The sequence below is a fragment of the Candoia aspera genome, chromosome 3 (assembly GCF_035149785.1).
Source record: "Candoia aspera isolate rCanAsp1 chromosome 3, rCanAsp1.hap2, whole genome shotgun sequence".
In the NCBI taxonomy this organism is placed as follows: Eukaryota; Metazoa; Chordata; class Lepidosauria; order Squamata; family Boidae; genus Candoia; species Candoia aspera.
Window position 1 is genome coordinate 157,609,549 of NC_086155.1, and position 13,293 is coordinate 157,622,841.

At 38.9% G+C, this 13,293-nt stretch overlaps 1 protein-coding gene across 1 annotated transcript in view; it reads right to left on the reverse strand.

Annotated features, from left to right (window-relative positions):
• The window catches only part of MTCL1 (microtubule crosslinking factor 1), a 141,003-nt gene that overhangs the window by 49,806 nt on the left and 77,904 nt on the right, over window positions 1–13,293 (reverse strand). Inside the window, exon 6 of the mRNA XM_063299115.1 lies at window positions 13,140–13,292. Within this exon, the coding sequence (XP_063155185.1) occupies window positions 13,140–13,292 (153 nt within the window). The remainder of the gene's footprint in view (window positions 1–13,139; window position 13,293) is intronic.

Below are 13,293 nucleotides of genomic sequence, written 5' to 3' on the forward strand. Positions count from 1 at the left end.
AATTTCAGATCCCAATTTCAATTTGAGAGACATTTCTTTCTGTTCATAAAGGAACTTTTGGATATACTCCTGTATGTTGTACACACTTCCTTATTTGATATTTGAATCAAATTATTCCAGTGGTTAATTTTTATTATAATTCTGTTATTCACCATTCTTTTATCCTTTTCTTTCTCTTAGCTAATTACTTATTTTGTGCACATGGTGCTGCTTATATCTTTATAATATTGGCACAGTTACAACATAACCAAAATAAAATAAAATAAAATAAAATAAAACCAAGTTACTGTCATCAGAAATAGCACAATTAAATTCAATAGGGGTTATACTCAGCTATGTTGGTATAAAACTACAACCTAATCACAAATTCACAAGAATAAATCATTAACCCTTTGAGGTAGTCCAGACAAGAAACACAACCATGAATACTAACCCTCTAGTTATTGTAAGGTTACATTAACAGGATCTTACAAGACTGGAAGTATTTCTCCCCTCCTTTCCTTTTACTGTCTGGAAAAGTAGGGAGAGTCCCTTCTGAAATACTTCCCATGCCTCTCTCCTTTTGTGGGCTGAGAAATCTTTTACACGCCTGTTGTCCAGTCTGTAGCTCTCCCTCCTGTCTCCGAAGGTCATTCCCACATACCATTACATAAATATACCGGTAGTCCTCACTTAACAAACCTAATTGGGACCAGAATTTCTGTCACTAAGCGAAGCGGTCATTAGGCAAAACATCACGTGACTGCACTGCCTGGCGACAGTAGTTCCGGTAGTCCAGTCATTAGGCAAGGACCAAATGCTTCTGCCCTGCTCACCTTCACTTCAACTCCTCCCACCCACCTATCTCATCTCTGCCCTTTTGGCCGCCCTGCACTCCGCTACCACCTCTCGCCGCCCCCAGCTGACCTTCGCCGTCTTCTTCTTCCTGCTGATGATGAAGGGCCAATTAAGTGAGGACCACCTGTACAGTGTGACAGACTGGTATAAACTACCAAAACATAGGAAAGTACACTAACATCTCAGTCCATGAAAACTGTCATAAGTCTTATTAGCAGCAATATTTGTCTTTTACCTTATATAGTAAGTAACTGCTTAGTACAGCATCAACCCATTTGGAGAGTTGGAGAGGGTAAAAAAAAAACAATGCATATCTCAAGTCTGTTGGCTAATTTCATACATGAAAGCTTTCTATTCTCTAGCTCCTATCAGTCAGATGAAAATGCTCTTGTATTTTGTCCTGTTTAACTGTCTGACTATGAATTCAAATTCAAATTCAAATTCTTTATTGAACAAAAATTTACATTAACTGAAATTCTAACAATAATAAAAATGGAACTTATTAATTTCTTTTAGCAAACAGTAGATGGTATAGAAATTATGAATGTAACAATAAATGAAATACTACTAACAGACAGATAAGTAACTCTGAGGTAATTAATTCCCCAAATTCAAATAGAAATAGAGTTATAAGCAACAGGCAATACAGACAAGATTACATCAATTAACTGCTTAGTGCAGAATTCCCAGTTGATTGGAATTTTGGAGCTGTTACTCTGAGGTAATAACAGGCAGCTCTGATTGCTTGACACAGTGTAGAATCTGAGGTAGGAAATCCGATTAAAAGAGTAAATAACTCGAAGGAATGATGGCAAGGCTGACAGCCTTGACACAGAATTCATGAGGCGAAGACAATGGCAATTAGGAGAGAAATCAAGGCAAACCTACACAAGCTCAGATGAAGAATTCAAATCAATTCTGACAGAGTTGAATGCAGGAGCAGATGGCTGTCATCAGTCAGGAATGAACAGCTCCAGGATTTTACTGCCGAGGATGCCCCGAGTCTGAGAAGCGGCAGTGACCACTGAGGGAGTCACCTCACGGAGCTGCGGCTAAAAGATCCAAAGCGACTGAAGAAGTAGGCGGAAGGATTGAGGATGCCACAGGAAGACCAGGGTTATCAGGATTAAGGTCGCCTTCCGAGTCCAAAGCTGATTCCGATGGCACTGAGGCGAATTCGTGAGGCTGTTTAAAGGAACGGTTGTCTCCGGTGCCCTTCTGAGTGTTCCTGTCCTAACAGTCAGGAATCACGCTGAGACGAGGAATAGGTCTCTAGTGTTTATTACTGCTACATTAGACAGAAAATCCTAACAAACTGAAGAAGCGTGGGAAAACCCAGACATATAAACCCCAAAGGTTAAGGCGGGTCTGATCTGTGTCTCTTTGAATGGCTGCTTAATTCCTCAGTACTACGCATGCATTTCCCCCCCTGGATAGAGGCCCCCTCCTGCTCGCCATCAGTACTCATGACACTTCCTTTGCCTTTTATAGCTTGCAAGATTGCTCCGTTGCCAGTTGAGAGTCAATCGGGCTTCTCGTTGTTTGGCCCTCCTTGCTGCACATTGCTCTCGTGCGCTGATTGGCGGTGGCGAACCCGATTCACTGCCTGGCCTCGTCTGCTGTTCTGCTTCTTCCCGCTTGAGATTTTTCTTCCCTCGTAAGTCTTCTTCCGTTTTTTTCCTCAGTTTGGTTTAGTGGTTTTTTTTGGCTGTCTTCATCATTCTCAGACTCAGTCTGTATCCTAACATATTTAGAGTTCCTGGATGGGTCCTTATACAATAACTTTTTCTTTCAGCTATATTAAATAACAAATGTGTATTGATGTTTTTATTGCATTTATAACCTAATTCAAAGTTTTATTAGAAACTATCTTCAGTTTCATAAACTTAAGACAGCCATCTAGCAAAAAAATAAACTAAGAAAATAATTGGGTTTCCACATTTTTTCTGCTAAAAAAAAACTTTTTCACCCCAACTTACGGACAAGATCTCTTGGTCTGCTTTCTTATTATGTAGAAGATATAGATATGAACATTTTTTAAGAGGGGAACACTCAAATTCATAATTATAGCTCTCATTTGAGCTCATTAATTAACATGTATTCTAACAACTATTAGAATTTAGAAGTTTCTTTCATGTGTATAAAATTTTGGGATAGCTTAAGAAATAGTTCCAATTTTTCACTCTAAATACAACTATTTTAGCCCATCTTTTATTTTAATCATGATTTTAAAAAACAGCTAAATAGGTACAGATTACACAGTATTCCATGCTGTTTATAAGACTGAGTGAAATAATACTATGGATCAAGCAACATGTTACATTAATTACCAAATGTGTGTTTATTTGCTCTAAAGAAAGTATGCAGGACTCCAGTCTGGAATAAGGATTGGGAGACAATGAAATTCTTTGATTTGACAGTCAGTTCCTATTAACAGATTTAGAAAGATAGTTTTCCCACCCGATGGATGAAACATGCTGTGTTCATAAGTAATTAACTGCATAAGCCTCTCCACATGTGTTTATCTCTTCTTTATCAAAGTGGCTGAATTATTGTTTTTAAGAAATAAAAAAAAGTATTTTACTTGAGGCATTTTAAAATTATCAGTTTCTGTCATGTTCCCCGTTGCAAGGCATATGTGCATCACAACGGGGAACATGCACATTAGGTAAGAGGAAGGGATAAGCATAATCCCTAAATCACTCAAGCACCCATATCCAGAAGGGAACCCCCAACACAATAGATAAGCCCTTCAGACCAAACTTAGCACCCATCAAGAGGCAAGGGGAACGCCTTCCCATTTCCCCCGGGGATGCATTCACACCTCCCTCAGGCACGCATGTCCACAGAGTAATGGCCAACATAATGGGAGCACCCATCAGGCAGTAGTTAACGCCTATCAGAAGATCGGGGATACACCTTCAGGGGACGCACCCGGTCCGGACGAAGACAGGGAGACAAAGGAGATCGCCGGGATCGCCCATCAGCTGACGCATCGAGGTCTCAAGCACCCATCCGGTCCTGGCCCGAGGGTAGAGAAGCACAATGTCCGCCAACAAAGTATAAACAGGGCACCCTGTCACCACATAAGGATTCCCGTCTTTCTCTTTGCACGCACACCGTTCAAATAAAACCAGAAATCCTTAGACCTTCTAAGTGAGTCTGAGTCTTATTCTGAGCGTGGCTGCCCTGACAGTTTCCCTTGCAGCATGTACTTAACCAAAGAGTTGACATAAATACATTCTAATAACACTTTACACTAATAAGACCTAATGCTGTTTGAACAACAGTAGCAATTTAAAGGAATGAGACTAACAGAACGCAAGATAGAAGATTTATATTGTCTGTAATTAATCTGTCACATTGAATTTAAAGATACTGTACATAAGAAATTTAAATAGGAAGAATTTTTTTCTTAAATTTTTAACTGGGACTATATTAAGCCACAATAAATGTTCCATATTGCTGCCAACACTGGCCAACAGTCTTTTCAAAGATAATAAAGCTAGATAATCATTAGGATATCAATGATAAAATTTCTATCCAAAAAAAAAAAGGAGCTAAATGTTCATTTTTGCCATTCTGGTCTGATTTAATGTAACAACTAACATGATCTGAGAAGGTGATTATGGTTAAGCTTCACATTACATTAATTGTGTAATCTGCAATAATCTTATTTATCTTTAAGTGGTAATCACCAATAGTGCACACAGGCATCAGAATACTTGCAGTATGCCTAAATGGCTGCTAATGGAGCTCCACGATTAAATTAAAAACCAATCTGTTTTTCTTATGTAAGACTGTGAAATTTCAGGCAACAATGTGGTTCTACTTAAATTCTACAAAAGCTCATAGCATTGCGCAACATTTCCCTAACACGGCTTTAAAGCAAATATGCAGGACCTTAGTTTGGAATGGGACCCTATACATGGGGAAGACTAATCCTTCCCTCCCCAGGCATTTTTTGTATTCTCATGGCTGATCATGCATGTAAGAGAGAATTTTGAGATTTCTGGATTATGGCTTTTTTAAAAAAATGTTTTCATACATTGGAAATCATGCTTTTTGCAATTTGCCACTGAAATTCAATAGCATCCTTAGTAGCTCTAGGGGTGCAAAAAACAGGTCTGAGTGCTATGTATCTACTCTAAGTAAAAGAAAAAAAAAATGGCAAGTGACATCTTGTAAGCATGAACGTCACCCCTGAAGATGCCTTGGATTGAGTCAAATGGAGACGGATATGCCGACAAGTGGACCCTGCCATAGCACGGGAATAACGCTAGGAAGAAGATGTCTTGTAAGCTTCTCTCTCTCTCTGTCTCTCTCTTTATTGACATATTAGGTGTTTGTATACAGTATGGGGGGGATACAGCAGTCCCAAACAGGAGCAGACCCATATGCTTATTTTAAAAGAAATAAAAAAGCAAACCCAATGCCTACTCCAGAAGAATTAATTTATTAGATTAGAATTAAATGGTTGAAAGAAGCCCTACATGGCAGTATATAAGAAGTTAATTCATTAATTAAAATGTCTGCAGCATTCTCTTCTTCTTGTGCTCTGTACTTTTTAATTCTTAATCTAAAAGCAGAAAAGATGAGACAGAGCTAGGCAGCCAAGGCTTCTGAATTTCATAAGCTAATGTTAAAATTAAAGGGGGAAGGGCATTAAATAATAGTGACAATTTTTAAACCTGATGATTCATTTTACTGACATCCTGTCAGTGGGTTTGAATGGCAAAAAATATTAGAAATTGTATCTATTTTTTAGCCAGAGGAGTCTGGTTTATGCTTTTGGCAATGCTTAACTAATTTGAACATCTTAGTTACAGATGCTATCTGACCTTTGTCTGATCTGCACAGCATAACTGAACCTTGCACTTCCTCTTGAAAGATTATAGTTATTTAATTTTATTATGCTGATATATGAACAAACTGCAAGTCTATTGAACTCTATAAAAAAGAGCACTTCAGTTACCTGCAGTCTGATCCTATGCATGTTCAAGCCAGAAATACTGTATATTCCATTGTGTTTGATGAGCTTATTAATAGGAAACTATGTAAAGGAATGTTGCTGTAATCACTGGAATTATGCTGCTGAATGTAACCAAAATTAAAACTTCTTAAAATTCTTTTAAGATACATTTTACACACATAAGTTATAGTTTCTTGGTTATACTACTTAGTTAGGGGCCATCAGATCAGGATCAACTTTTAATGACTGCATGGACAAATATTTGTCATCTTTATTTCTCTGTGGTAATAACTCTGTAGTTTTTCCAAAGACATTCCTATCATCACCTTGATCCTGTCCATCTGCTTTATCCATTATCTCCTTCAACTTCCCTGACTTGCCAAGCGTAGTTGTTTTTCTGCTATAATTCTTTTGCATCAGATACACAAGTGTGAGTTTTTTCTCACTAATCATCCTTTGAATGAAATAGTTTTTATTTATTTCAAGACCGACTGGTTCTTCTTACAGCCTGTAATGCTCTTAGTAACCTTCTCCAGGTTCATAATCTGAAGTGGTCTTATCTCTCTCTCTCTTTTTTTTTGCTTTTCCTCTATGTCCAGTTTTTGCAGCATTACATTTCAACTGGAAAGACCACTGCTTGACTGTTGATGCCAGAGTTTATCCTTGTATTTCATGATCAAAATTTATCACTACCTTCTCCAGAATTAACCTCTGCTCTCCCAGCATACTGTCCATCTTTATTCCTGGGCTTAAGAAAATATCAACTTCACTTCTTGTATTTTCTTCATCGTTATTCATACATGGATTTATTCTTCTTCGTAAGATTTTAAACAAAACCTATGTGAACAATTACTGCAATGATTCAATAATTTGCATATTCTCATGCATATCTGTCTTTAGTATGAGAATATACACTAATCTTTTCCAATCTCCAGACAAGAGTCTTTATTCTGTATTTGTTGTCATAGAGCTATTGTCAGACTTTTCTCAGAAACTGAAAAAATAGACTTCCAAGGATACCAAAGCTCTGGTAAGTAGATTTACTGAAACAAGTAATTGCTGTATATATAACACAAGTCCTATTTGAAGGGAAAGTGAGATTTAAATTCTTATGCCTCTTTCTGCTGACTATATTATGTAACAGGCTAGAAGCCACTCTCAGGCAGGAATAGTTTCATCTGTCTCTTGTTTGGCAATGGGTTGATCTGGTATCAGGCCATTTGCTTGTAACTATTTGAGAATTTGCTGCCACACCATATCCCCAGAAGAACTGTGATTATTTATTCTCTAAAGATCTCTGTTGAGGCTGAAGAGCTCTTCTCCCTTCTATCCTCTGGAGGGAAAGGAATCTGTACTCCATCCTCCCTTTTCTCCTGTTCAAAGAGCCCAGAGAGGGTAGGGGGGAGAAATCTCCATCTCCTCCAGAGAGATGTACTGTATGTTGGGGGAGGTTGTGACTTTTTAATCAGAAATACTCCTCAGATCAGAATTATCCACCCAGGAGGATCACAACCGGGCAGGAAAAAAATATTTCTGGTACAATTTAGGCAGTATCCATTGTTGTCCGTTAGTATCCTGTGAATGCTGGTTTGTATCTAAGCGATAAACCCATTGTTTTCCCCTTGTTATCCAACCTGGCTTCTTCTCCATCAGAGTCCGAAAAATCAGTAGGTGTTTTGGGAAGATTGGAAGGCACATTAGCAGTCCCAGGTTGTGTGTGTATTGCAAACAGAATTGGCAAATATGTCTGTGTCTGGGTATCCCTTTCAATGAATCCAGATATTCCAAACTGCATGTCCTACATCAGCTTATCTGGTCTAAGGCTCTTTGCTTGTGACTGTGTGAGAATTTGCTCTCAGTTGTTAGCACTTTAACTGCTTGTTCTCCTGCAGCTTTAAATAGTTCAACGGGTATTTCATCTGATCCTGGTGCTTTCTTATTTGACCACTGGTCTATTGCTTGTCATATCTCATTTTCTAGGGAAGAAGGGTCATTCATATATTATGTCTCTACAAATTGTTCTGATTATATAACCTGTTCGTAAAGAGCTTAAGTATAGACTTTCCACCTTTAATTTCATTTGCCTCTATTACATCTCCTCCATGAGTACTAGAGCTACCTTAACTGTGACTTTTCCCATGAATTGTCTGATCTTCTTAAAAACATCTCTCATTTTCCTTTATTTTCTTCTGTTCATTGACGTTATTTAAATTCTGTTCCTTTTTTTTTGCTTGAAGTGATGCAGATGTGTTCAAGTGTCACACATCACTTCATCTCTTACTTTGGCTCTTATAGTAGTTTGTTTTGAAAATCAGCTGAATCTTTTCTTTGGAACTCTGAGAACACTTTTTCCACTTAGTTTTCATGATGTCTGTTATGTCTATAGTCCCTTAGCTTCTTTTCTGCATAGCATACTGAATCTGTTTCTTTCACTGATGTTATGTTCTAAGGCTCCAAGTCAAATCTTGCTGCCACCCTTATTCTCTTTAATTCATATATTTGGCATCTGTACATATGGTCTGTTCTGTAATCTGCACTTCAAAGTGCTATGGCTGACTGGACCTCACTTCTATATCTTCTCTTTCCTATTACAGGTAGTCCTGGCTTAACAACCATTCACTTAGTGATGGTTTGGACTTACGATGGTGCTGAAAAATTGACTTACGACTAGTCCTCATACTTATGACCACTGCAGCTTCCCCGAAGTCACATGATCATGACTTGGGTGCTTGGCAACTGGTTCGCATTTATGACCATCGCAGTGTCTTGTGGTCACATGATCGCCATTTTCGACCTTCATGGCTGCGTTCTGGCAAGCAAAATCAATGGGGCAAGCAAATGTGTGATTTGCTTAACAACCACCTGGTTCACTTAATGCCCATGGCGATCCACTTAACGATTGCCACAAAAATGGTAGTAAAATCGAGTTGGATTTGCTTATTGATTGTTTCACTTAGTAACTAAAATTCCGGCCCCAATTGTGGTCATTAAGTGAGAGCTACCTATATGTATTAAATTTTATTCTGATGTTGTATATCCAGCAATGCCCATATGTAAAGTCTACATTTACTGTATGTGGCTTGAAACTGATGCTCTTAATAAGCAAAGAATTACCTTTGCAAAGTTCTGTTAACCTTCTCCATTATTACATTTTACCCAATCCAATTCTTCTGTAATTTCAGATTCTAAATTTCTACAACTTTTACATTCCAGTCACTCATTTGTAGTACAATGTTCTTTTCCTGATACTGCATTTAGCACTTCTTGTTTTTGCATTTAGTAATTCTTCAGTGTCTTTCACCACTGTCTCTGTAGTAAGTAAATATTCTTATATAACATTAATGCTCACTGACACATTTATTGGGTTATAGCTAAGCACATATCTACAATAGCCTTTTGGAGTATCACTGCCATTCTACTCTTTTGGGTGGCCTCATACCCTGATACATATTATATTAACTGAATTAAAGTGGCCCTGTTCACTTATTCCAAACACATTTTCACTTCAAGAAAGTTTTCTTTGTTTATACGTCTCATATTCCATGTACCAGTTACATCTCTCCTTGTAAAATGACCAGATTTCTTTGCAGGTTTTATCTGACTATGTTATCATCTCTAGTTATATTTGTGAAAATGAATGTCTTTCTATTTGGAGTCTCTTCATCTGTATACTACTAAAACTCTTGGATCTGTTTGATACTTGTAACCATTAACTGGGCAAAACGGTGCATCGTAGGGCAACAGTTTTTGAATGAAGGTACCTCAAATGAGCTAACTTACAGAATGCATCCAAAATCCAGGACCCATGACTCCCATGGAATAGAAATTTGGCAAATTTTATAAAACATTTTATGACATAAACATTATCATAAAACATTTTGTGACATAATACAAAATGTCATAAAACATTTCCTGTGGTCAACTCTTGATGTTTGTGTCAGAACCAAGCTTGCCTCTGACTTGGTAAGTGAAACTATTTCTGAGTCTGAGGAGGAATTAGAAACTTACTGGGCTGGAATCAGAGAAACGAAACTCCAGCACGACTCAGCAGAGCGGGAAGAATCCACAACGCTGATTGGGTGAGATCCGGAGGAGGAATTGAATACGCCAATCAGCGTGCGCCAGAGACAGGCTGAAAAGCGTGCAAAGGAGAAGGCAGCCTGACTGGCTACAGGAGACTCCAAGTGCGCCAAAGATCGGGATAAAAGGCAGCCACACATAGAGCAAGCTGCTGGAGACAACCGATCCTCTAAGCCTGCAGTTTTGGGAGAAGAGTCCTTACCGGTGTCGGAGTCAGCGTCTGAGGCCGAAGAGGAACCAGCATTCGAGCTCCACTCCGAAGACGAATTGAATCCTGCATCTGCTGTCAGCAAGGAATCAGCGTCAGCCGTGCCCAGCAGCCTTTGCCTTGCTTCCAGCCATGAAACTCTGCAATCTCCTCAGCAGTGTGGGCAAGACTTGACATTCCAGCGCTGCCATTTGCCTTCAGTCCTGCGCACCAGCGCTTCGCATGCTCTGTTGTGTTCAGAAATTTCACACCTATCATGTTCAGGATCTGGTTGCCAGCTTAGTCAGGGGTTTCCAGCTGAGTCCAGCCGAGTTCCAAGTTCCAAGCCTTGCTTCCAGCCTTCAACACAGAGAATCCAGCCTAGTCCAGGGCTTCCAGCCGAGACCAGCCTAGTTCCAGTTTCCAAGCTTTGCTCCAAGCTTCCAGTCCAGAGAATACAGCCTAGTCCAGGGCTTCCAGCTGAGTCCAGCCTAGATCCAAGTTCCAAGCCTTGCTCCAAGTTTCCAGTTCAGAGAATACAGCCTAGTCTGGGGCTTCCAGCCTAGTCCAGTCTAGATCCAAGTTCCAAGCCTTGCTCCAAGTTTCCAGTTCAGAGAATCCAGCCTAGTTTGGGGCTTCCAGCCAAGACCAGCCTAGTTCCAAGTTCCAAGCCTTGCTCCAAGTTTCCAGTCCAGAGAATCCAGTCTAGTCTGGGGATTCCAGCCGAGTCCAGCCTTGCTCCAGTTTCAAGCCTTGTCTTCAAGTCTTCAGTTCAGAGTACCCAGCCTAGTCTAGAACCCCCAGCTGAGTCTAACCTTGCTCTGAGTTCAAGTCCTGCTCCATATCTTCAGTTCATCCCTGTTTGTTGTTCGTAGTCCTGATCCCAGATCCAGTGAGTCAGAGATTCAGCGTCAGTGTCGTTCCAGTACTGTTCCAGTTCGAGAACTGTTGCCTCCAGCCTTCGTGTTCCAGTCGGATCCAGTCGGCCAGTTGGACTTGTTTAACCCAGTCTTGCATATCAAGGACTTACTTATTGTAAATAGTTATTTAATAAAGGATATTCTTTGAGAACCTGTCTGGTGCTTAGTCTGAACAGGACAGTTTGACTGCTATACAGTTCAACATTGGCTACTTTCAAGGCAGACACATCTCTGAATAACTCGTTGAATTTTTAAGAACTTTTCCAGTAAAGGCAGTACATTAGAAGCTTTGCCATTGTTGAAGGCATTGAGGCATCTGGTAAGGAAATATCTCTGAAATGATAACCTAGTAGAACATGGGTTGCTTAGTCTATCACATAAACTTGTCTAAATGTTTCAGCCATGTCCATAGAGTTTTCTTGGCAACTATACAGAAATCATTTGCCATTGTCTTCCTTTGAGTTTGATTTGGGAATTCCTTCTCATAGCTGCATTATCTTCCCTCATATCTGTGCAGCTCTACCTATCTTTCCCCTTATTGTGGATTACTGTTAACGTTATACCACTCTTTCACCCTATCAGCAAGGGTGTTCCTACTTGGAACTCCCACTCTCATCTGCATTACTATCAGGATCATTAAAGCTATTGACGCCACCCCACCACAACAAGTTAGTAATCCTTTCCTGCATTTGGGTAAAAGTCCTTTGAACAAACTGACTACTTGTTTTTGAAAACATATAGAGTCTCTGCTTTTGGGACAATTTGCATGTTTTTCTTCCATGAAGAGGGAATCTAGTACCAAGTTGGCAGTCTTGGACCTTAGAAAAAATGTAAGAGAACATGCTTTTTAACAACCCAGGCCATTTAGCTTATCAATGTACTTCCAAAGTATAATACTTCTGCTAATATTAATGTTCTATTTTTCTTGAGGATATATCCTGTTCATTCATCTTGAGCATAGCTGAATCACAATTAAATCAATCAATCAATCAATCAATCCAAGGCTTGCATATATGAAATCAGAATGCTACGTTTTGCTTCCCTGAACCACCAATCTATCCCCCCCTTCAATCTACAAAGTTAATTTATCAACCAGACATTTGATTTATTGAGAATTCTTATGGCAATTCTCAATAAAACGTATATGACTAAAAGTAAGATCTAACAATCCAGTGCCTTCAAAGTGGCCATGGAGCTCTGTGTGTTGAAGGCTGTTGTTCTGAACTAAAAGAATGGAAGAAATGAACATACAATAGCTTTTTGCACAATTTAGTGTCACTCCAGATGGGTTGGACTTCAATGTCCATTTAAAACAGTGTAGTATTTATTCATGCTAGTTTTAAATTGTGGCAGTTGAGGCCCAACCCATCTGGAGAGTGTTGGGTTAAGAATGACTGATATAAACTGTAAACATTATTTATATACATTTTGAGAGATTTTATTCATAAAAGGGATGTGGGATCTTGTCCATAAATCAAAATCACTTATAGTTTAGAATTTTTATATTAAAAAAGTACAAGAGTTAATGGAACTTATTTTCTAATTTCTGGAAATCATAAAGGGATGCATTATATCACAACTGTGAAAGCATCAGAGTCTGCAAGAGTGCTGAAACATAAAATTTAACTTCCAAGGATTTTCTAGAGCTATATGAAACATGGTAATATTCTAGTTTCACACATGAGATTCTGGTTCTTTACTTCCAGATGTACTATAGCTATATACTGTAGGTAGTCCTTGTTTAACGACCACAATTGGGACCAGCAACTTGGTCTTTAAGCAAAGTGGTCACTAAGTGAAACTGACTGTGCTTACGTCTTATTTCAGTTTTCTTTTGCTTTACAGAATTGTGAAAGTCATAAATGCAAGGACTGGTCAAAGTTCCTATTTCATCACCATTATAATTGCAAATGGTTGTTAAACAAGTCAGTTGCTAAACAAGGATTACCTGTATTGGTGATGGTTATCATAGAAAAATGCTAAAAATGGTCAGATTTCTATTTCATTAAAAAATTAGGTACAGATTGTATAGTTAAATGCAAATTGTAGTGGCTTATATGAATTATTCCCTCTGCTTTGCCTTAGCTTCTATGATGAACAATTACTTCTCCATTTCAAGGAATTTTTATTCAGCTGTGCTAACCTCTAGACTGAAACAACTGTTTCCTGGCCTGTAGAATTTAAGGTCTCCATCAGTTCTGCCATGTGGTTCGGTGGTGCTTCGTTGTTGATGAATCTCTTTCTCATCTCCATGGTCTTGGCTGAGCTGCCATTCCATCTGATCCTTTTGTTTGGAC